The 25,528-nt window shown below is 36.7% G+C and overlaps 1 protein-coding gene across 5 annotated transcripts in view; it reads left to right on the forward strand.

The window, feature by feature from the left end:
• Nucleotides 1-25,148, forward strand: part of LOC129779122 (putative uncharacterized protein DDB_G0271606) — a 634,240-nt gene extending 609,092 nt beyond the window's left edge. For all 5 annotated transcript variants that reach the window (XM_055786396.1, XM_055786397.1, XM_055786394.1 and 2 more), the window contains 6 exons: nt 5,847-6,473; nt 12,253-12,781; nt 12,850-12,971; nt 13,030-13,684; nt 13,751-13,896; nt 24,549-25,148. In XM_055786396.1, the coding sequence (XP_055642371.1) occupies nt 5,847-6,473; nt 12,253-12,781; nt 12,850-12,971; nt 13,030-13,684; nt 13,751-13,896; nt 24,549-24,707 (2,238 nt within the window). In that variant the 3' untranslated portion in view covers nt 24,708-25,148. The remainder of the gene's footprint in view (nt 1-5,846; nt 6,474-12,252; nt 12,782-12,849; nt 12,972-13,029; nt 13,685-13,750; nt 13,897-24,548) is intronic.
• The last annotated feature ends 380 nt before the right edge of the window (nt 25,149-25,528 follow it).

The raw sequence follows: 25,528 nt of genomic DNA on the forward strand, positions 1-25,528 counted from the left end.
AGATAACATAAAATGTTCTACTCCCCAATACATGTATATCATTTGTATAATATATATGCTAGAGCCAATATGAGGGAGCGAAACCGGAGACATATTTAAATGAAAGCTTTTCGTATAGTTTGCCAAATACACGGCCCAGACAGAGAAAGATATATTCTCGTTCATGTTTTTCTTTATCGGCTTAGAAAACACCTTCCAACTTCATTTTATGATGAGGTGTAATATTATCACGCTCCTTTATAATAGCGCTGGCAGCTATATGGATAGCGTGGTCGTGTAAAGTAACTTCGCATTCCAGCTGGCCTTGGTTCGATCCTCATTGACGTCGTATGGACTTTTTTTTTGCACAATCCCAAATGAAAAAAGAAAAGAAAACAGAAAGAGGTGTCTGCTCGCATACATACAAACCATTTTTAAGCTTCAAAATAGCTCATTATTTGCGCATTTGACTCTCGTGACCAGGAAATGGCATCTTTTCTGCCAGAGGTGGCATGTTTTCTGCCAACAATAGTTTGGGTATACTTTTGCCCCGCACTACTCTACTGGTACAGCATGTATTCAAGCGAGAGGCGAGTTTGTATATGATGTCCTTATCGATCTAATTGATTCGGTTATGAATGTCTAGATCGATTCCAGATTCAGAAACCAAATTCAACTTCCAAATCAATTAAACATTTGAAATTAAAACTACTTCTTCGGAATACTAATTAGAACCACCACTCCTGATTTCAGATTCTGATTTTAGATGTGCATATTCAAGCATTGCAAATATTTTTTTTTCGATTCAAGAATGTCCTATGTGCAGAGATGCCAACCTTCCTGATTTTTCAGGATTTCCAAGACTATTCATCACGTTCTCTGACATCCTGACAAACATTCAATTATTTTTGATTTTACTGAAATGATCCTGATTTATACTGTTTTTGCAGATTTTCTACTTTCCACTTCGTTGGTATAAAAATTATTCGTCATTAATATACTGCCACCGTTTTTTGAAAATGTGAATTGTCATAACAGCTGACATAAAAAAGCTCTCCGATCCGCACTTGTATAATGCTTACTCCTCACTTTATTTTGTTTATTATCTATGAATTTCGAAGCGATTCGCTTTATCGGAAGTACATTGTCTACATATATTAAGATATGATGTAGGCGTGAAAGAAAGATATATTATATGTATGATATATAATTATATAAGATTAAAAAACCATATATGCATATGTAGTATGTGTTCCATCAGGGCATTGCCAAAGTACATATTCGACAACATTACATATTATTTTGGAATCTGACTCGAAGGTCAATCTCACAAAAGAAAACATGAAAAAGCTATTATATGAAAAACTTTTTCCATGTAAAAGTGCCCATCTTCCGATGTATGAACGTCTTGTTGGAAATTGTAAAGTCAATCCTTTTTTTTTTGCAAGAATTTTTGAAAAATACGTTTTCGAGAAAAATGAGTTTTAATTTTTAAGGTATTTTTCTTCAGCGATTTTTTTTAATTTCGTTATTTTTTATGAAAATTTGAACAATTTCCTACATTCCATCCTTTGACCAAAATATCTTAGGTATTATTATATTTAGTCCTGTTGTGCTTTGTACTCTCATAGCCAATCCTTCATTTAGTCAGCCGGGTGCTATGATTGATGCTAGGATCGTTAGCAAAATCTCAAGCAGAACTGTCAGTGGGATACCCAATTCATATGAAAACAAAGGGAAAATGTCAGTGGGATACCCAATATGTTGGCTCCTGTCAGTTCAATGGGGGTTGTTAGATGAATAAGTCGTATGTTTACCAAATAATTCAATTCTAAAAGTATTTGAAAAGCATGGTTCACTGCAGTTTAATAATAATGGTATGAGGCTAAATCCACCGTTTTTTTTTCAAATCGAAAGAAAAAAAATCTCAAATCGGTAAGACATTCATTCTAATAAAAAATAGGATCGCGAATTGGTTAATGAACCTTGAATTACCATGAATGCCAACCATCAATATTCTAAAGTATTACATCGTGTTCAAAATAAACCAATAATAGTATACTTACGTCAACGAATAATCCAAGCATCAGAAAACAAATTCAAACGTTTTTTTTTAATCGAGTTCTTTTCTACCGCGATTTTTTTTTTCTATCAACTAAAAACGTGTGCCTCGAAGTGATAATTTGAGAGGAGAAAGTGTACAAAAATCAACTGGAGCCATATCAGGGGAACCAAATGATAGTGTTTTAACGTGGTGCTTCAGAAGCATTCTTTCTGGAAATAACGCTTTTTAAATGATTCTGACACAATAGGGGAGACATATTGACGAGAGTAAAAAATTATAACTAAATTTTCAAACATTTAATTTTCAATTACACAAAAGTATCCTCTGACATCAAAGCTGTCAGACTCATCAATTTCTAGTACAGTAGAACCCCCATTATCCGCGAGCGGATGATCCGCGGTGCGGTTTATTCGCGAAAGTGAGTTCCATAGTAATTCTATGAACCTACCCTCAATTTGACAATGAGTGGTAGGTTTTTGTTCTTCTGTTTTGGTCATGACTTTCACATTATTTGACTACTGGTGTTCACGACCTTACAGATGGATAGTTCAATGATTCCTGTATTAACAAAACATTGTTTTCATACTGAAATATCTGTTTTTTTGTGTTTGCACCTCATTTTTAGTCATTTGTTGTGTTATCCGCGATTTTCGTGATCCGCGGTGAGCTAGCCCGACTATTCCGCGGATAATCGGGGTTCCACTGTATTATATAAAGGACATTCAATTCGAGGGCGGTCATTGAATATCCTTCAGGGATGAAAGTGTATCATATTTCAAATCTCGAAATCGAGTTCAAAATCGAAATTTTTAAGTGATTTTTGACATGAGGTCAATTAGATTTGCTATTGAGTTGGTTTGAAAAAAATGTGTGTTAGTGCACAAAAACTATGAGAATATTAGAAAAATAGAAAGAAATTGAATATTGCATAAAATATTATAATACCTAAAAGATGAAAGGTTAAAATGATGTATATCTTTTTTACCCCTAACTCTTTGTTCTAAGCTACCTAACGCCCTGCATATTATACTAAAAGCATAAATGGTTTTGCAAGTAAAGTTCCTACATTAAAGAATGTTGAATTACGCAAATTCTGTACTCAAAAATATTGAGTTGCTAGGCATACAAATTTCACTTAAGTGCTAATAATAAAAATGATGAAAGTTATATGTTGAGACGACAAAGTTCTTTCAAGAACATTAGTGCTATTGAAAGACAAATTTTTAAATATTAATTTGAACAAGTTTGTTTTTAGCATTTTGATTATTTTTTTGACTTCCTATCCATTAACTATCGAAAAAACTTGCCGGACATCATTTTTCGATCAGGCAGCCATTTTTTTTTTTGCAAAAGACATCAAAGTTTTGGAGACGCGCTTTGAAGAAAATAGTCGCAACTTTAAATATAGTCATATTAGTCATGAAAATACCAACACCACCAACGGATATACAAACTTAAAAAAATCGGGTGGGGAGAGTAGCGGTCAGATAAAGTAACCAAATGGCACTGAGATGAAAGTTTCGATGAACTGCCTTTGTTTCATAGTATTTTAGGTTAATATGTCTTCAAATACTTTGAAATTCTTCGAAATTTTCGGACAAAGTTAAAAGTACGTTAGTTACCATAAAAAATATGATAACACATCTCGCATTCATTCAATTCATTCACTATGACGATGTGAAATTTGACAATTCTCTTGGGTGGGATTTTGGAATGTTCAATTCACGGCTCATTTTTTGTAAATGTAAGCACTGAAATGACTTTACATCTTCTTCTTCTTCTTCTTCAATGGCACTAACGTTCCTAGAGGAACTTCGCCGTCTCAACGTAGTATTACTTGCGTCATTTTTATTAGTACTTAGTTGAGATTTCTATGCCAAATAACACGCCTTGAATGCATTCTGAGTGGCAAGCTCTAGAGAATACGCGTGATCACAGTGCAAGTCGGAGGAAAAAAAATGAAATGACTTTACATAGTGAGTCGAAAATCATGAGGCAAAAATGAAACTATAAAGAATTAATTTCGTTGAATATTGAAATTTTACACATTCTTCCCAAATGTTCTTTTTATGACCAACGAGTACCGCTTCGCTCATAGTTCCCCGGAAACAATCAACTCACTATTTTTTTTATCATACAATCTCCGCTGGAAATAAAACCAACTTCGTAAACCAATCCCAGGAATTCATATTCTTCCCCTATCGACATTTACACGTTGGCGGCGGCGGTCGTGTTCACACCAAAGGCCATCACGCGATGCCGCCAATGGTTCGGAATGAAACCGCATTCCATAAATCCATCAGGAGGATATTTTTGATCGCCACAATTCGTCATAATATTTTTATCATTTACTCGGTCCCTACACACAAACACGAAAAAAACACATTCCGTCGCCCATTAACAATTCGTCATAATCTGTTCTCATTTCCTACCCGCGCTATTTCCCGAGGCCACCAGAGAGGGTAAGGGGATGGATGGCCAGAACTCGCTTTTGGTGGGCTCTCTCGCGTATTATCATCATTATCATTCAAGGTTGCTAATGGTGTGTGTTGGCGTTGGGGGTACCAAACGGTGTACCGCCGGGCGAATCGTCGGAGATCGTCGGGCACAAGGAGAGAACACAAAGGTGAAATACAAGACCCAAGCTACAGCAACGCAACAACACCCAGGGGAAGAGTACAAATCTCATAAAAGACGGAGATTTGATATTTTTATTCTACCCTCTTCCGCCATCCGAAAATACGTTTGGTTTTTACCACTGCGTTCGGTACTGATACGAAAAGACTCTCCATTTCTTGTTGATGTTCATCCGTCCGCTTCGTTCCTTTTTTCACGATGGTGATGAATTATCCACGGGGTTAGGTGATTTTTTATCGTTTATCCGGAAACCATGGAAAAGAACAGCGGGTTGGTTGGTGGGTTGCTCTGTACACAGATAGAGACAGCTTGGTGTGGATTGTGTAAGTGTATTGTATCAAGCGTTTCGAGAAACTTTTCGAATTGAATTCGACGACAGATCTAGTGGAAGAACAAAAAATCGCGTATTTAAATTAACTTTGTGAGTTTTTTTTTCTTCTGTCGCCGATAAGCTAGAGAACAGACAGACCGGTGCGGCATTAGCTACCCTGTCTCCGGCTGTAGCCGATGACAAACGGATTGTCGTATCCTGTCGTTGATTTGTCAGCTGGTTCTTCCGCTAGTGTGTGCATGTGTGTGCGCATTTGCGGATCCAAAGAGACGAATAGCAGTCGATTATTTGTTTACTCTTGTTTCTGTGTTCGGTTTCTCGAAGAACGCAGGATGAAAGAAGAGTGTGTTCTTTTTTTTTTCACTCCTCTCTGTGAGATACCCTGTTCGTTTCTTTCAGACAAAACTCTTCTGCAGAAGAAACTTTGTGCTCAATGATGCGATGTGTACATCTGTGTGGAGGATGGAGAAGGATGACACGAAGGGAAGGAAAACGTTGAATGATAAATACCATTCCTGGAAATGTGGTTGACTGAGAAAAAGAAAAAAAACGAGATAAATACTCACTCACCGAGATTGATGGAGGGAGAAGCGTTTTTGTGCATTTTGAAATTGAAGGTAGCCTAGTGATACGAAATCAAACGAGCCTAGTCATTGGGTATAATGCAAACGATATAAGAAGATTGAAGGATTATCTTCGCTGGGAAATACACAGACACATGTTTGGTGCCACATCAAATTTGGGTGAAATGTTAAGAGATAAGGTGGAATAATCCGTGCGTTGCTTTGAATAAATGAACGTTTCTAACAAATCCTTTTTTCTTCTACCTTCCAGGAAATCCTCTCGCAGTCGTCCGAGAAGCTGGAGCACCTGATCGCCTCCTCACCCGCCTCTTTAGCCGCAAAAGCATCCGCCGAGCAAGATGCAATAGCAGCGTTACAAGCGTTACGAAACAATAACAATCATACAAAATCAGTTACCTCAGTACTTAGTAAAACGCATCTGCAAAACCTGGAAGCAAACTCAGTATCTGTGATCCCGATTGAGAGTATGAAAATTACTTCCTCCAATCAGCAGCAGCAGCAACAGCAACACCCGTCAATAATCCACCAAACGATACACCTGCATCCGACTCAGCTGCAACAGCAGCAACAGCAGCAGCAGCACCAACCAAAACATCCCCTGATCCAGGTTAAGAATTTGACCCAGCTCCAGCAGGAACATCTCGAGACCGCAGCGGTATTAATGGACATTAGCAAAAAAGTTATTATCTCGCCACCCAGTTCGAATCCTCAGTCGCCCAGCTTACTTGCCGAACAGCAGCATCAGCAGCAGCAACAGCAACAACATCAGCAGCAACATCAGAGACAGCAATTGCAGCAGTCCCATCAGTATCAAGCCGCTGTCAACCACAATAACAATCAGCCGCAACTACAAAGTATTAAATCTTCTGTGATAAAGGTAAGGCTTTTACCCAGGAAGGGAACCTTTTAATGATTGTAAATAACATTCTTAGAATTACGGAGTTTCTTGTAAACTGAGACTCATGATCATTCGAAGTGAATGGCAGAAGCAATTGATGGAATCTGAAAGGATACGACCCAGCCCTCTGATAAGCGGTCATATTTTTGATGCCAACTTCTCGAGTACCAAAACAGCTGAGATGTTGGCATCATTCGAATACATAGAAAGGCATAGGCGATGTCACTTCGATGATAAGAACTCATTTTTCGAACGAATCAGTTATTCTTCGAAATCAGCAAAAGCTAGTTCAAACAATTCGTAGACCTTTGATCGACACAAGTGATAGACATATCCATAAGCGTTTCGAAGTAAATTTTTTGCCGTGTCACAGCGACCGAAAATAATTTTTTAAGAGTTACAGGATGTTACAGTGAAGTAGATACACTTTATGGAGAGCAATGCGAGAAATAGAGGTGACGATGGAACACAACGTATTTCACTAACGCCACTTTAGAACAATCAACAATACTGTATGCCCCCGCACTGAAACTTGTTGAGAATGATTTTTTTTCTTTGGAGATTGGCGCCAGGCACTCTCCGGCCTTAAAGACATATTGCGAGAAGTTGACTTTCTCCAACTTTCAGTGGCAACTTCCTACTGTGGAACATTGTTGGCTATATCTCGAACACAAGCTCCATATAAAGATCGAAATTTCATTGAAGCAAAATTATGCGTTTAAGTTTGTATTTTTCAATGCATCGAATATACATTGCTGGGTTTTATTCTTATTGTAAGTGCATTGTTTAGCCTCACTTTATACCATAAACCATTACTCGAACTTTTCTCCAAACATGGCCCATTATTTGTTTTCTTTTATCCGTATTTTCGTCCCTCCTTTGTCGTTTGTTAATATTTTTCGGGATTTTCCTTTTTAATTTTTCCGAATATTCGTTAACTTTGACAATTTTTTAAATCTTTTTTTGTTTTTTTTCTCTGAAGAATTTTCTATCGTTTGTTCTTTTTCTGTCTCTCCGGATTCTTTTTTCTTTTGTTCGGTTTGCCTGGATTTATTTTTCATTTGCACGGGGTTTTTCTTTTCTTCTGATTTATTCCTTTATTCGGATTTTTGTCCCTTTTTCCTGCTTGTTAAGATTTTTTTCTGTTTGTTCGAAGTTTTTTTCATTTTTCCGGTTTTATCACTTGTCCAAAACATTTTCTAAAATTTTTCCAGATATTTCTTTGATTTTCCCGATTTTCTGTTTGTCGTTTATTTTTCTTTGTCCGGGGATTTGTTGTAGAGTCCGGATTTTTGTCGTCCGCATTTTTTTCTCTTGTATCCGAATTTATTTTCCGTTTCTACAAATTTTTCGCTTGTCCTATATTAACACTTTGACGTCCGCACGGTTCGTAAAAAAATATGCGCTTGGCGCCGGCAGCGCTAACTCGGATTACATGGCTTGTCGCCGCCCGTTCTTGACATTATCGGGAAGTTTTATTAATCTTCTCGTTAGTTTTCATAACTTCTCAACCCTGTTCCCCTACTTTCATAAAATTTCGAAGATATACATACGTAAATATTACAAACCTGTCCATATTCCCCCCACTATATGTCCATGCGGATAATCATCGAAAAAATGTTCTACTTTTCGGTCTGTTTTGATTTGAGTAAAAACATTGAAAAACGATCGGCCGATTATCTTGAAAAACAGTATATTGAAATGCAAGAAACTGCATTTAAGTATGGTAAAACATGAGTTTCGAAAGATATAATAAAAGTTCTTCTTTATATGTCCGTTTTTCCCCACCTCCCCTACTTATGAAAACATCAAACTTGATAGTGTGTGTAAGTTATTGTTACTTAAACAAAACCCCAACAGAATGCAAATGATACTAAAGTGCTATCACCGGCCACTGAGATACTATGCGCACGTAACCACTGTGGTGTCGCCGGCAGTCAGGCGCTAGTTTGCGTGCGTAACCACTGTGGTGTCGCCGGACGCCAAAGTGTTAATTCTTCATTTGTCGGGTTTATTTACATTTATCCGTTTGTTTTTAAGTTTACTCGAGGTTTTGCGCTTCATTTTTTGTTTGGTATTATTTTTTCGTTTCCTTTTCATTTTTGCTTTATTTTTTGTTTGCCAATTTTTTTGTTTGTACAAAATCCCTTTAATCTGTCTGATTTTTTTCCTCTCGTTTTTGAGAATGCTTTTTTTAGTTTTTTGTTTGTCGACCTTTTTTGCATTTTCCGATTGTTTTCCGTTTTCTCGTTTTTTTGTTTGTTTGAATGTTGAATGAATGAATGTAAAAAATAATTTTGTAATTCCCGATTTTTCCGCCGATTTTTTTTTTGTTTGTCCAGGATTTTTTTAAGTGCCATTTTTTTTGTTGTTCGCATTTCTCTCGTCTGATGTATTTTCCGATTGAACATTTTTGTTTGTTTGTTTGTCTGAATTTATTTTTCATTCACTTAATTTTTATTTTCATTTGTTCGAATTATTTTCGCTCTTCCATTTTTTTTCCTATATTCGGAATTTGCCCCTTCTTTCATTTGCTAATTTTTTTTTTGTTTGACCGGATTTTCTTTCTTTTTCCTTATTTTTTATTTAGTTTTTCGTTTTAGTTTAGTGTTAGTTTTAGTTTTAGTTTCGTTATTTAGTTTTAGTTTTTTTTAGTTTTTAGAATAAATATTGATCTTTTTTTTTCATTTGTCCGTTCCTTCTTTCTCCCGTTTATTTTTATAATTTTCCGGATATTTGTTTTTTTTTACGATTTTGTTTTGTTGAAGATTTTTTTCTCGTGTTTTTCTTTTATCCATTTGTGCGGGTTTTTTTCGTTATCCTGATTTTTTTCGCTTTCTCAATGATTTCTTATTCTCCCATATTCATTATTTATAGTTTTCATAGATTTTTTTCTAGTTTTACGCCGATATTGTCCGATATTTTGTTCGTCCGGGAATTTTTGAGAGTCCGGATATTTTTTCTCTCGTCTGTCCTGATGTATTTTTCCTTGTACTATTTGTTCGCTTGTCCAGATTGTTCGTTTTTATTAAACTTTTTCTTTTTGTGCTTTTTCGAAATTATTTTCATTCAATCTCCGTTGTTTCAGTTTCTTTTTCGTTTTTCAAGTTTTTTTCATTTATTCCATTTTTTTCTGTTTACCGGATCCAAAAAAACTTTTTTTTTTGTTCGAGTTTCTTTATTTACATTTTTATTTGTCGAAATGTTTTTTTCTGTTGGGATATTTGTTTGTCCGGACATTTATTTGCTAGTCTGAATTTCGACGTTTGACTAGAATTTTTTCGTTTATCCGGATTTTGGTTTCGTGTTAGGTTTTGCCAGGTTTTACTCTTTTTACCAGATTTCAATTTCGTTTCTCGGATTTTATAATGTTCTTATGGATTTTTTTCTTCCATTTGTTTGATTCTTGTTCATTTTTTCCTATTTTTTTGTTTGTCAGAGTTTCTTGTTTGCCAGAGGTTTTTTTTTTGTTTGTCCGTTTTTTTTCTTTCATTTGTTCGATTTTTTTTCCTTTGCACGGATATTTATTTATTAGTTCGAATTTCTTCGGTTGTCTGATTTGTCTAGATTTTTTTTTATATTGTTTTGAATTTATTTTTTTTCGAAAAATCGGATATTCCTTTAATTTCTAGAGTTTTTTCATTTATCTCATTTCTTTGTTTGTCCGCATTTTTTTCCCGCTTAACCGGAGTTTTTTTTCTCATTTATCCTGGTTTTTGTCTTTTGCTAGGTTTTTCTCCGAATTTGTTTTGGTTTTTTCAGATTTTTATTTTGTTTCTAGGATTTTATTTTGTTTTTCTGGTCTACGTTTGTCCTTTTTTTTATTCGAAAAAAAACACGATTGTTCGACTTTTTTCCGTTTGTGCAGATTTTTTCTCGTTTTTTCCGATGTTTTTTTCGTTTCAAAAAATCTTGGTTTTTATTTAATTTTTCCGATTTTTGCTTGTTTGATTATTTTTATTTTTCGAAGATTTTTTTCTTTCCGATTTTTTTTTGTTTGTGCGGATATTTATTTTTGATTCTTTTTGATTGTCTGATTTATTCTTTTGTCTTGCAGCGTTTTTTTTTTCGTTGGATTATTTTTTTATTCTCACGAATAAAAAAAAAGGATATTTATTTAATTTTTGGAGTTTTCGTTTTGTTTTGTTTTGTTTTTCCGTGCATTTTTTCCGGATTTTTTCCTTTTTTGTCTGGATTTATTTTCCGTTTTTCCCGATTTTTTTTACTATCCAGAATTTTGTTCCATTTGTTTTTTTTTTCTCGGATATTTTCTCGTTTTTCAGATTTTTTTATTTCGAGGATTTTACTTTGTTTTTTTTCTCTAGATTTTTTTGATTTGTTCCATTTTTGTTAATTTATTCGTTTTTTTTATGTTTGCCGAAAACTTAGACTTTGTTTGTTTGTCAGGATGTTTGCGTCTTGTTATGATTTCTCCGATTTTTCCTGATTTTTTATTTCGTTTTTCGGATTTTATTTTCGTTTTTTATACTTTTTTTGCCAAAATTTTTTTTGTTCGTCCGGATTTTTCTGATGGTTTTTTTTCGTTTTTCAGATTTTTTTTTTTGTTTTCTTAGATTTATTTTTCGGGATTCGCTTATTCGCATTTACTTGTTTTTTGGTTTTTTAAAATTTTCCGATTTTTTTATATTTTATCCTTTTTTGAATATTTATTAAAATTTTTGTTCGTTTGTTCCTTTTCTTCGCAAATTTTTTGTTTATCCGATTTTTCTTCGTTCGATTTTTTTTTGTTTTATTTATTCACGATTACTTTGCCCCAAAAATAAACTAGTTTGTGTTTTGTGAGTAACGTGCATTTCCAGTAGTGATCGACGGCAATATTTTTGCAGGATAATCCATTGATTGGATATTTTTAGTGCTATACATTCAAGGTCCTGATAAATAATATAAGGCATGACCAGTGTTGGCAGAAAATCGCTGCTAACAATGAATGAACTGTAGAATTATCCTAACTCCACGGTGTGTCAGAAACGATTTGTAGAATATCTGACGAAATTGGGCGAAAAGCAAAGACAGCTGATCCTAAATCTCATTCAAAACTGGTTGCCCTTTTCAAATAAAATTATCACCGACAGGGAGAAAATGATGACTCGAATCACAGTATTCAAGAAGCGTGACTATAGTTGTCAAAATATGAGATTTGAACTTGTGTCTTCCTCCATTATTGACTCGGGTACAAAATAAATTCCAGAATAAAACGAACGACTTCGTTTTCCCACTTCACTTCCGTCGCATAATAAGGTAATGATACGTCTATAGCCCCTTAATTTGCGAACATTTTCGGCGCTGTAGCTCCAAAATTAAGCACTCGTAGAATCGCAGTTTCAACGTGGGAGAATATTCGTCGTTATGTTCCATTTTGTTAACCTTCTGTTGAGTTGGAATGGCACTTAACACGCATTGTACATCTTAAATCAGTACATTTCTTTTCCCATCGATTTGGCTGTTCCTTCTACGAAAAATTATGTGCCTTACAATTTATAGATGGTACAGGTAGTATTGATCAATCTGCCTGCATTTTTTCCATTCTTCAGCCCTTATCACGTTTTTATTAAGCCTTCATTCTTGCTCCGTAATCGATCAACGTTACAGTCTGTCTTCAAAACGCTCTGATTTGATTTGTTTTATTGGCACAAAATGTTTGCTTCTGTAAAGGTTAGCGATAAGAGATTCAGATCTAAGAAAGCGTTAGCTTTTCGATTAACTATGATACTAATTCGGTTCCTGTATCCCTCCACAGCCTCACGAGTTTCTCCTAAACAACTTGAAGCGTTCCCCGAGTAGCGAAGAAATGGATCTCACCATGAAGCGTGTCAAGGTGGAGCCGAACATCCTCTCGCCAACCCTGCCGGCCACCACGCTGGTGAAAAAGAATGTCATCAAGCGGGAAAATATGGACGACATTGCCGACGATCAGCACAGCCTGCACAGTGACAGTGCCGACAGCAGTGACTCGGGAAGGCTCCAGATGGACATTTCCTCCCAGGATGCCGGTTCGGAGTGCACCACGGATGACATCAAACGTTCGAACAACAACAATAACAATAATCACAGCCACAATCACCACCACCACCATCATCACCAACACCACCACCAGAGCAGTCAGCTAGACCACATGGGACGGGAAACGCCCGACAGCTTAAACTCGATCGAGGAACAGCAGCATCTGCAGCAGGCACAGATTCATCTTGGTCAGCAGTTTGGCGTTCTGGCCGATGGTGCGGATCCGGCTACGACGCAGTTGTGGCAGGCATTGGCCCAGAATACGAGTGAGTGTTGGAAACGAATCACAACTTTTGCTTCGGTTGTTATATTCTGTTTTTCGATTTCGTTACAGATTTGATAAACGGTGCAGGCAACGAGGCGACTCAGCTGCTTCGAAAGATGATTAATGCACGAACACTTGGTCTTCAGTTTTCGCCGTCCATTCAGATTACCCCGGGAGTGTCATTGACTAAGGTATTATCAAACATAGGATTAACATTGATTTTTTTTAACGATAAAGTTAATCTTCCAGAATGATACCAACCGCAGCAGTGGACAGGGTCGCCGGAAGCAGTCTTGTCCCAGCCGAACAACGCCAGTGGAAGGAAACTCTCCCAACACGACAATGGAGGCACTCAAGCTGACGACCTCGAACAAGGCCAACACAACCGTAGTTACCAGCAACAACAGCAGCAGTCCGATCCATTTGGATGGGGCCAGTCAACAACTAAGCCGTGCCAACTCGACAAACATTCTGTTCCGGACGAAAATTGATGCCTCACCCCAGTCGGCAGCGGGTCTCCTACCGAGCGTGATTGAACAAAACAGTGGAGCTGTGAGCCCACAACTGGCGCAGCTGAGTAAGAATGCTGCTGCCCAACTAGCCGCCCAGCAGTTGGCCCAACAATCCCAGGCACAGCAGCAGCAGCAGCAGCAGCACCAGCAAGGTCAGCAGCAGCAGCAGGGCCAAAATCAGCAGCAAAATTCGCAACAGAAGGACATGTCCTGTACCAACTGTGGAACTACCACGACCACCATCTGGCGGAGGAACATTCGTGGGGAGATGGTGTGCAACGCATGTGGTCTGTACTTCAAGTTGCATGGTGTCAACCGGCCGCATACGATGCGACGGGATACGATTCACACGCGAAGACGCCGACCAAAGGGAGATAAGTCCACTAGGAGGAGTAAGTTCTGGCTTCCTTGGTCGTGATTGAGAACATTGCTAAGCTATGTTTCGTTTTTCATTGTAGAATCCATCAAACAAGAGGGTGCCGAAGCTATCGACAATGGCGTCGTGGATGGAGCTGCCGATTTGCAAGCATTACAAAATCATAACCTGCTGATTGCCTTGAGGGATGCTGCCCGTGCGACGCCACCCAACTTCCCAATGCCACCTGTGAGTCTGATTGCTAGCTTTCTCAGAATTTTCGCTAATTCAAAATAAAAGATTATGTTCCACTATTTTTATTTTAAATCATGTTTGCCATCGCTAATCTTTGTGCGGAAATGGTAAACTTCATTGAACGACCGGATTTGCGGCAAACACTGCCTCTTTCCTCTTTCGGAATGTTGTTTAGAGGCGTGGGGTGTCATATACAAAATGTTCGAAACATCATTCGCGAGGGAAGTTTTTATAAAAAAGACTCTTCATAAAAAATTGGTCCGAAATCAATTGAGTAACGGTACTTTACTTGGAATGGGCTCTGATCAAGGCATATCGCATTGTCAATATCCATAGAACTAATATGCATCGAATTTAAATGAAATGCATATTATGGTAATTATGGTAATTTATTTGTTTATTGTTCACAGTTCAAATTTCCAGAAATCACCGAGCATCTGTTTTGATTGCTACAAATGCGGTTTATTCGGTTCGGCGTAACAAAAGCATCACCAATATTCTACGTTTCAATCAGCGTTTAAGTTCTTTAAAAATCCAAGATTTTTTTTAATCCATTTTTTGCCAAGCATTTGAAACAATCGAACAGCAACTTTTATGATTTTTCATGGGTTTGGAAAGAAACTATATGGTAAGGTTTTGGAATCAAATGATAGTTTAGTCTGTTAGCTACCATTTACTATCAATTTCATTCAATTTCATAACCGTATAAAAAACAAAACATTATACAATTCAAAAATATGTAAACTTTTCTACAGTATTACTTTAATAAAAGATTGATGATGTAGGAAAAAAATAATTGAATTGAACAATCCTACAGGATCTAAAACGTAGGCTTTGGCCTATTTTTTACAGCTTGGTCATATTTGGGTTGATAAAACATCATGAGGAATAGGCGCATGCATTGTTTCCTCCATTAGAATCAATTCCAGAGAAAATCCCATAGCTTGATTGATTTTCGTCAGATTTTAGATATGTTCATGCTATTTGCTTTGGCAAATGTTTCTGCTATATATGTAATAAAATTATGAACTACAACCCCCAAAACTCAATCTATTACAAGATAAAGAAGTTGGACACGCGTTCAGGAGGTCCGTGTTCCCGTTTTCGTTCGAAGCAGGAAAATTGTTCGTTCATACGAAACATTCAATTCCTTTTTTCGTTCGAATGTGTTTAACCCATTAACGACCAAGTTGTAAAAAATATTTTTATAGTAAAAGCCATTGGTGTAATTTTGATTATTGGCGTTACAGAAACCCCAATCTTCAAGAATTATTTTTTTCCGTTCTTCTGTTTCCCGGAAAATGACAAAAAAGCGCCAAACAAAAACATTGGCCAAAACCTACATTTTTGATTCTGTAGAAGGTTCAATCCAATGGGTTTTTGCTACATCACAATGTGTGTTCTTTTATCAAAGTAGTACTGTAGAAAAGTTACATATACAGGGTGGGCCATTTAAAGTGGAAGGATTTGTTTTTGCAATAGCAAAGTAAAGAAGTGGAATTTAAAATTATTTTTTTTGAAGTTCATTTATTTTGGTCCAAGGAGATTTGTTCTAACTACTTTTTGATTATGATATCTCGTAAATGACCGCCTCTGGCCTTGACCGCAAAATGTGCCCTTTTTTCGGCATTTTCCATCACTTTGTCCAATGTTTCGGCCGATATGGTTTTCAGCGCAGCCAGGGTCCTTGATTTACCAGTGTATACCTTGGATTTTAAATATCCCCATAAAAAAAAGTCAGGAGGCGTCAAATCAGGTGATCTCGGTGGCCAGTCATAATCGCCGTTTTTCGATATTAATCTTCCGGGGAACATTTCGCGCAATAATTTGGTCGTGGCAGCCGCTGTATGGCATGTAGCGCCGTCCTGTTGGAACCAGTAATTGTCCAATTCATTTTCACGAACAAATTATGCGTCGGAGAGTGGTTCGAGCGATGCCTAACTCTTGCGAACGATGGCGACCTGATGTCGATGAAGTCTCTGCAACACTGGCTCGAACGGCATTAATATTCTCGTCGAAACGTCTTGGTCGTTTTCTGGACAGATGACTGGCATTACCAACACTACCAGACGATATAAATTTGGCATATAATCAACGTATAGTGTTGTCTCCAGGCGATGTTTTAACTTTATTTTCATTTTTCCACGCACGTTTAGTTAACACAATTGAGAAGTTATTTTGAATGTACAGCTGAACAATTTCGGCGCGTTGTTTAGGTGTGTGTTGTTCCATGGTTAAAATTGTACTGAAATGACGCTTCCAACGCGGTATGACATTTGTTAATCTGACATCTCTGTCAAAAGTTATGGGGTTGCCAGATGCTTCCACTTTAAATGGCCCACCCTGTATTTACATTTTATAAAGTTTTTTTTGTTAGGTTATGTACATATCCTATACTTTCCGCACATAGTTGCTTTGAACCGAATTTATTGTCCGATAAAGCTATACAAAATTTAATGAAATCGATGGTAAGTGATAGCTAATAAATTGAGCTATCACTTGATGCCAAAACCTTAGGGGCTGTCCACATACCACGTGGACAGAAAAAGCATGATTTTAGACACCCCCCTCCCCCTCCGTGGACAAGCGTGGACATTTCTTATACCCCTCCCCCTGTTGTCCACGTGGACATTCCTCCGGTTTTAAGGAAAAAATCAAGAAATTCAATTTTTTTCGCTTAAATTTCATTTCAGGTTTGTTTCTATTTTCTATTCCATATGTATATTGATAAAAATTATAGCCTTACCAATGGTAACGATTTGTCTTGAAATCTTCGATTTTTTTCAACATTGTCCGGGAGCTCATTATTTTTTTCCGAATTCTATTTACGTTATCTCCATATCCATTTTAAAATATCGATTGTGAGCTTATTCTCGAGGATTTTTATTAAAGCTGGCTGGCTGTTTGAGTTTTCAAAAAATCAGACAATGAAATCAAGCACTTTGTTTCAAAACAGAATTTTCTCGTCTAAACAACAATGACTTTCGCTTTTACAGGTTCGGTAGTGCCTGATGGCTATAATGAACCTAGTAAAAACAAAACATCTGCAATATCATCGTGATCGATGAATCCGTTGACCTACAACTCATAATTGTTAAATCATGCTAAATATTGTCCTGAAAAATTGGTGCCGATTCTAAGGAAAAAACCAAAAGCATACTTTTGTAGACATACATTTTTTCGATCATAGATGCACCGTTTTTAACTGAGTATTTCAGCATCCGTCATGCAACTTGAGAATTCCATCCTCTCAGAACTTATGCTATGCAGTAAGTTGAAGTTCTTACAAGAATCTTAACAGTTAAGAATCTGAAGATGCAATATCTGGTGTGTAAGGCGGGTGGAGTTTTAGAAGTGTCCTAGAAGCGTTCTGGATCGTTGATTTTCAAACGTTCAGCTGCTAGCAGTACTTGTTGGAATTCATCGAAACTAGTTGCTTGGTAGATGCTCATGATACAGATTTTCTTCCAGTCCTACCAGACCCAGCCATAACTTTCTTCAAGCGAAAACCTGCTTCGGGGTTCCATTCACTTGCTAAGATTTTTTTAACTCAACATTCTTGTAAATGATTTGCCCTTTCCAATTCGTCACAAATATGTATTTTTGTCGCGTTTATGAAACGAATCGCAGATTGAGATAAGTCCCTTCAAGTGTTTTTCGGTAAAACAAACCCTTATTCCGGAATCCGGTCGGATTTGAAATTAGCACAATGTTGCGTTCTTTAAGAGGGTATTCTAGTCTAGAATTTTGAAAAAATCAATTTCTTTTCTTCATATTTCTCTAATTCAGACATTTAAGAATATACCATAGGAGAGCCTTTTCGAAAATCTCATTATTTACCAAGTTATAGCCATTTTAGTGATGCGATATCTTATCTAGTACGGCCATAACAATTAACTTCAAACGCGTTTTTCTCGAAACATGTTTTTTTCAAACTGGCTTACACGATATCTCAAGTTCTACTTATCCGATCTATGTTTATATGAATACAATCTGTATGTATCTTTCTATCGCATGAACCTATAAAAAATCATGATTTTGTAACTTTACTATTTTAAAAAAATCAAGAAACTTGAAAAAATGTTTTAAACAGCATTTTTTTTCTTCAAATTACCGCCATTTTATCAAAAAACACGTTTTTGACATGTCCGAGGTTCATGCGATAGTGGTATCTTTACTGATTCAGAATCTATTCGATTTGTTCGAGAACCTGAAGTGCTGGAATCTTGTACGCCATGGCAAAACTTTTTTTTGAACCCCCTCACTTGATCAGCTTCTAATTATGGATATATTTTTTTTTCGTTAAATTTTCGTTTTATTGTTGAAAGATAGATAAACGAATAGTGATATAATGGATGGTAAAAATATTCTTTGTTTTACTTTTTCGGAGCTCGAAGAAACGTCCGAAATTCGGTCTCTATCCCCCTTAATCTGATCGAGTCAGATCCTATCGGATTGTACAAATGTTGCAACCTTGAAATGCGGAATGCAAAAGTTTATTTCGTCGGATTGCGATATGTCAAATCCGATCGGGTTCCGTAATATGGGTTAATATGTAGTCCACGCAGTGTTGCATGTTTGCATCACATCGACATCTGTAGCGAATCTACTAATTCATGTGCATGAAAGATTAATCTTGTCTTTAAATTAATCAACAGTAGCAGCATGAACTTTCCAGACAACTCAAAAGAAGCGCATTACAAAAATTACCAGACATCAATGAAGAACAACATCATTGCAAGAAATAGATCTCCAGAGATACGGCCCGTACACTCATGGAAGAAATTGTTGTTCGTTTCAATGTTCAGAAATCCTTGGGAGTTCTCGAAAAAAAAACAGTTTTGTCATCAAGAGCAAAAGCTGAATTCAACCCGCACTTAAGTCGTGAATATAGTAGAACCCCGATTATCTGCGGAATAGTGCGGCAAGGCCTCCGCGGATTACGAAAATCGCGGATAACGTAATAAATTACTAAAAATGAGATTCGAACACAAAAAATATATTTCGGCATGATAACTAAGTTTTATGAATACAGGCATCATTAAACTATGCATCTGTAAAGTCGTACACACCAGGGGTCAATTAATGTAAAAGCCATAACCAAAAGAAAATAGCAAAAGCCTATCACTCACTGATCAATTCCGGGAAAGTCCATAGAATTACTATGGAACTCACTTCCACGGATAAACCGCACCGCGGATCATCCGCTCGTGGATAATCGAGGTTCCACCGTACTACAAAAATCCAACTTTTTTTTTGTTATTGGGTGTCTTCATCCTGGCGGATTTAATGGCCCTCTATTACCGATTGGAATAAATTGGATCCTAGTTCATGTGCGTTACTTTCAGAATATACATTTCAGGAAATAGGTTCAGTCAGATGAAAAAATATGGATGTTTGACCGAGCAGCACTCTCAGGCAGCTCAGTATTTTTATTGATGAATACTGAGTACTCAGGACGTGCGTGAAGTTCAGAAAATCGTGTATATACATAACATATCTCATTCAATTTTGACTACTAATGTTTTACTTTAAAAAATACTTAACGTGTCCACGTGGACAGTATCAAAACCCCCTCCCCCCTCACCGTGGACAAGCGTGGACATTCTCGTAACCCCTACCCCCCCTAAAGTTGTCCACGTGGTTTGTGGACAGCCCCTTACCATATAGAAGCTTTCCAAAGCCATGAAAAATTATCAATTTGCTGTTCGATTTTTCGAACGCTTGGCCTAAAATGGGTTAACAGTTCGGCCGAAAAGTTTATAAGGTAACACAGTAAAACTATTTTTTTTTTGCAAAATTCAATTTTATTATTCAACATAATTGCCTTCGAGGGCGATACAGCAATTATACTGCCGTGATTCCGCAAAGTGACGCAAACGTCAAAATTGACATTTTACTTTTTATGTTATAGATCGATAAAGAATACCAAATCCTTTCAAACGACTGCGAAGTTTTACAGAAATGTGAAAAAATAACCCCGTAAAAGCTTGAAAACGGAATGGCGTGAGCGCCATTTCCACTGTGATGTGGTTTCCACTATGATGTGAAGTAATTTGATTGTGATGCGATGTGATTTTTTTTATCTGTTCTGATGACATAGAATGAACGATCAGGGACAGCAAATTTCTCGTAACAACAACAAAGTTGCCATCTTTTCTTGTAAAAAACAACTTTTCAGAAAAGCTCGTCGTGCCAAATATTTTAATCAAAAACAGTCGATCCCCATGCAATGCTACATTTATAACAACAATTATGTTTTACAACTACAAATCATGTACTTAGAAGCTCCGTTTAAAAGTCTTGTCAAAAATTTAAATTCATAAAATCAAACTCATCTTAAAATATTGATATTGAAGTGTACTGTTGTTCTCACATATTGCACATAACGATTGTAACTAAATAGTTAAAACTCATCAATTTAATTATTGATTACAAGGATTTCTAAATAGTGTCCTTTAACTTCAGGAATCAAGGGACAAAGCTTCTTGACGATGTTTACTCACCTCACCTGCTTAATTTCTCTTTCAGATGAATTGAAGCTGAGTGTTGTTTGAATGGTAAATGTCGGATTTGGTGAACAGCTGCGCTCTTCTGAATTCTCCATCGAAACGCATTTTTTAACAAAACTCAAAGCATCCTCGCGTAAACTATATTTGCTTTACATCGGATAATCTCGGACGACATTACCGTTTTATCTCATATTTCGAACGGTCTCAAATGACGAACACTTCATTTTTAAATGTAAATTTACTAAACTTTTATGCTATAAATAATTGAACAATGAAAACACAGATATTCTTCGTGGTATAGGCTTCATTTTGACATCATTTACAGGTATCGATACAGCCTATAATTTCTAATAATAGACATTTGCAAAGTGTGTTCGGAATATGGATAACGTTTTCACGCGTGATTTAAATTGCGAACACTTCATTTTAAATGTGAAAACCGCGATATGAACTTGCTCTCCCCGAAAATTTGGCGAATAAACAAAAACTAATGTGAGGCAGGTTCGCCATACGCGGAATTAATGAGCGTTTCAAGCTAATTGACTTTAATTTGATATATCGATCGTATGAATCGGTCCAGTAGTTTAATAGTAATGATTTAAAAAAAATGCTTTTTTTCTACTCGGAATTTGAGACAAAAGTGATTAAACATATGATTAGTTTTTTATCATGAATATGTATTTGTAAATCAATTTTATTGTAGTCAAATGAAGAAGAAGGCTCTATTGTATCTAAAGATCAAATTGATTTCGCGAATGAGTACCATTTTGAGTAATGAGACACTGTTTAATGGCCATCAAAGCTTAAGTGTTCGGAATATGAGACAAAACTGTATCTTATTTAACACGGATGTTTTTAATTGCATTTTGGATTGGAAAAAAATGATGCTGTCCGTAATTGGTACAATCGGGTTCTCAACTACGTTAGTCTGCTCGACGCATGCTACACAGTCGGAAAATTTGTAGAACTTTTCTCCCTTATGCTTTCTCATGCTCCGCTCAACGGCGGCATTTTGGAGGAAATAATTGGAAACAGATTCTCGCGTACTTTGACGGATGAACGCCAATCGGTTGCGGAAACAGCGATTAAAAATAACACTAAATAAATAAATAAATAAAACTGCATTTTTTCAAAAATCAAGCCGATGGCAATGTTTCTCCATCAATTATACACAATTTGTACAGATCCAATTTTCGTAATTTACGAGTATGCTGATTATACATGCAATTTTGCGAAAAGTCTCGTACTGAATTTTCTTCCCTCTGTCGCTTGCGTCACTTTGCGAAATTACGGCAGTATAGCGATCTTGCAACTTTTTGATACCATTTATATAGTACTCTTTCGGGTTTTCCTCAAAATAGGGCTCAGTTTCGGTAATCACTTCATCATCGGTCTTAAATTTCTTGCCAGCGAGCATTCTCTTCAGGTCAGCGAACAGAAAATAGTCGCTGGGGGCCAGATCTGGAGAATACGGTGGATGCGGATGCAATTCGAAGCCCAATTCATGCAATTTTGCCATCGTTTGCATTGATTTGTGATTTTTCCATTTTTTCACAATAACAAAAAGTTGCTTCACTCTCAATGCTGTAACTCTCGAACTAATCGACCGATTGTTGTCAAATTTTGACCCGTATCCATTGGAAGATTGTGCTTTGTGATAGTCAAGTAGATTTTTGCAAGAGGCGCCATCTAGACGTCAACCTTTTGAACTTTTCAACCGAACTGTTAAATGTGAAAAATATAATTATTGACATCGGTTTGACAATTAGGTTATCCACCAGAATTTTTCCAATGTTCAAATAGTCATAAAATATATTTATTCAAACTGGTTGCATTCGATTGCTATTAAAACTAATATTATTTTTAAAGTACAAACTGTCTGTAAGTCTTCTCACATGAAAAAGCAGATTTTCTCTCTCCACAAAACCAAATATATTACATTTTCTGAACAGCCTGTACTTAGTCGAAATATAATTCAGTAACTTTTTTCGCATGAAGCCCGTTACTAATCTATATATATATATATATATATATATATATATATATATATATATATATATATATATATATATATATATATATATATATATATATATATATATATATATATATATATATATATATATATATATATATATATATATATATATATATATATATATATAAAAATGGATTTCTGTCTGTCTGTCTGTGTGTCTGTCTGTCTGATTCTTATGGACTCGGAAGCTACTAAACCGATCAACATGAAAATTAGTATGGGTTTGGGTAGGTATGGGTAGGGGTTTTTGGGGCCAGGAAAGGTTTTCGTAATAGTTTGAGGCTCCTCCCCCTCTCTAAGGCAAATTAAACACAAATTTGTATATTACTCGGGAATTAATCAAGCATATGAAACGAAATTTGGCATATGGAGGATTTAGGGTGCAATAAATGATTCTATGTGGTTAGACTCTCCTCTCTAAGGGGGAGACTACCAAACAAATGAAACAAACATTTCTGCATTACTCGAGAATTAATCAAACAAATGAAACCAATTTTGGCATGTGGAGGTTTTAGAGTGCAATAAATGTTTTTATGGTGGTTAGATACACCTCCCCCTCTCTTAGGTGGGGCTGCCATAAAAATGAAACACAAATTTCTGCATAATTCGAAAACTAATCAAGTAAATGGAGCCAAATTTGTCATGCGAATGTTTTAGGGGACACGAAACGTTTCCATGGTAAATAGACACTCCTCCCTTCTCTCTGAGGGGAGGGGACTGCCATACAAATGAAGCATACATTTCTACATAATTCAAGAACTAATCAAGCAAATGGAACCAAATTAGGCATATGGAGGTTTTAGGATGCAATAAATGTTTCTTTAATGGTATGACACCCCTCCCTCCTCTGGAATGGTCCCATAAAGAGTCCCATAAAAATATTACACATATTTCAAGCAAAAATATTCCAACCAAACATGACAGTTGAAAATTTCCGGAAAAACTCTGAAGGAAGAAGGGAAAATTCGGAAAATCAATTCCCATATGTTCTACAATTACATAGTGACAAGGGCTGTTAGTTCATTTGATGTTCGCGCTAGCGAAATTGATCGTTGTTCGAAACTGGAAATGGATTTTAATGTGATGAAACGCACTTCTTTATCTTCTTCTATCTATACAAAAAAAAAGGATCGCCGGATGTGTTGATAAGAGCAGAACTCGAGGAAGGAATTTCACGATTAAGGGCTGTCTTTATTGTATCATGTATAAAACATTTATTCCATGTAACGGAGAAACATGTTATTTGCAAGTGGTTGAAAAATCTTGAAATAGAATTGTGTTTGAAAATAATCTGTATTCTAATGATGAGTTTTGTTAGAAATACTAGGAATTTTATAGTAAAAGGTAAATTCAACGGGGTCGATTAGAAAATCAATCAATGAACAGTTCTGCGATTGGACCCATGACCTTGCTCATAGTAAGAAAACGTGGATGTTTGAAGGTATTGATTACAAAACACAAATTTTGGGCGGGTCGAAGTTTTCCGGGTAAGCTAGTGAACTAATGAAATCGAAAGTTCAATACTTCAAAGAATTTAAAATTGGCTTCAGGCGTGCTAATCTGTAAGAGGATATACTTACTTCACTGCAACTCACAACTATTGTTAGCGACAACGATTCGAATAGATGATCCCCTCAATTCTGCGCCGCGAATGACGTGAGATGGCTCAAGTCACAGTAATCCTCAAGACAGATGGCGTAACTATAGTTTGTCATTAGATGGGATCTGAAGTCATTAGATGCGATCTGAAGTTGTGTATTCAGATATGTTATCGACTCGGGTATCAAATATGAGCTGAAAAGAAAACTTGCTTCCAGGACAAAGCGGTAAACTTTGCTATCTCACATTCTCCGTTGTGAATAGAGAGGAGTGTCAATACTCTTTTTAGAGATTGGCCGGTATATTAGGTCGCTTATAATAAATCTTCATGAGATACGCTTCATATCTGTGATCGATGTAGGAATATCTGAAGATACCAATTTTGATAAGTTTAACACAACTTTTGGGCTCTTTTTCGAGCAAAAGAAGCGATTCCCAAGTTGCTAAGTTTTATGTTGACCATCACTTATAACATATGTTTTCTCTCCCCCGTACAGGCCTTCCAGCACTATCTGCGGGTAACGCAAAACTTCGACCCGAGCGGTGCTGACATGGAAACCGGCGACGATAGTGGCCCGGAGAACGACCTCGACTCGTGCAACCTGCCGCTGAATCTGGTCGCCACCCAGCTGGGCAGTGATTCCTCGCAGCACTGACTGCGACGGAAGACCGCCAAAGCCAGCTAGGGCAAGCGGAAGCTGGTCTACGCAAAGCGAAGGCGTCGGAAGCGAAAGAGGAAGAACGAGAAGGAACAATCATCTAACACACACACACACACACACACCAATCCAACACACCAACCAGTAACAACAAGCAACAAGACCCAATTTAACTGATAATCTCGCTCGCGGATAATTTTACTCGTGTGACGAAAGTGGTATTATAAAGCGAAAGCTATTGCCACGGCAACTAATCTATTACCCTCCCACTTATAACCATTAGCTATTACTATTTCTACAAACTACTAGAACAGCTCTACCGCAGCAGCAGCATGCAAGAAAAAACAAACAAGCCAGACAGAGTAACAAATAATTCGCTGAACAAACAAAAAGCATCAAGTAAGCTTCAATCTCTATCGTAAGATTATTCCTAAGAAATTAACATGCATGAAGGCGCTGTGGTAGCGAGTAGAAGGCATCTCTACAACTTCGGATCATTTTTTCGAACAAAGAGAGAGAGAGCGAAGAAGAGGAAATTCTAAATCAAGTGAGAACTTATTAGGCGTAGGTATTTCCCATGGCGGCATGCAAACAAAAAGAAACAAAACAATACTCGAAATAGGAGAACAAAAACAATCGTTTATCGGCGAAACACAGAAATACTCGTAATTTTTTTCTAACGAATAACAATCTCGAACATGGAAAAAGCAGATATTAGAATCGTTGATAGGTTTAGTAGAGAGCAGAGCGCGAAAAAGGCACGAAATCAAACAAGCAATAAACAAGAAAAATCGAAACTGGAGAGATGATTGATCGGC

The sequence above is a fragment of the Toxorhynchites rutilus genome, chromosome 3, assembly GCF_029784135.1.
Source record: "Toxorhynchites rutilus septentrionalis strain SRP chromosome 3, ASM2978413v1, whole genome shotgun sequence".
NCBI lineage: Eukaryota > Metazoa > Arthropoda > Insecta > Diptera > Culicidae > Toxorhynchites > Toxorhynchites rutilus.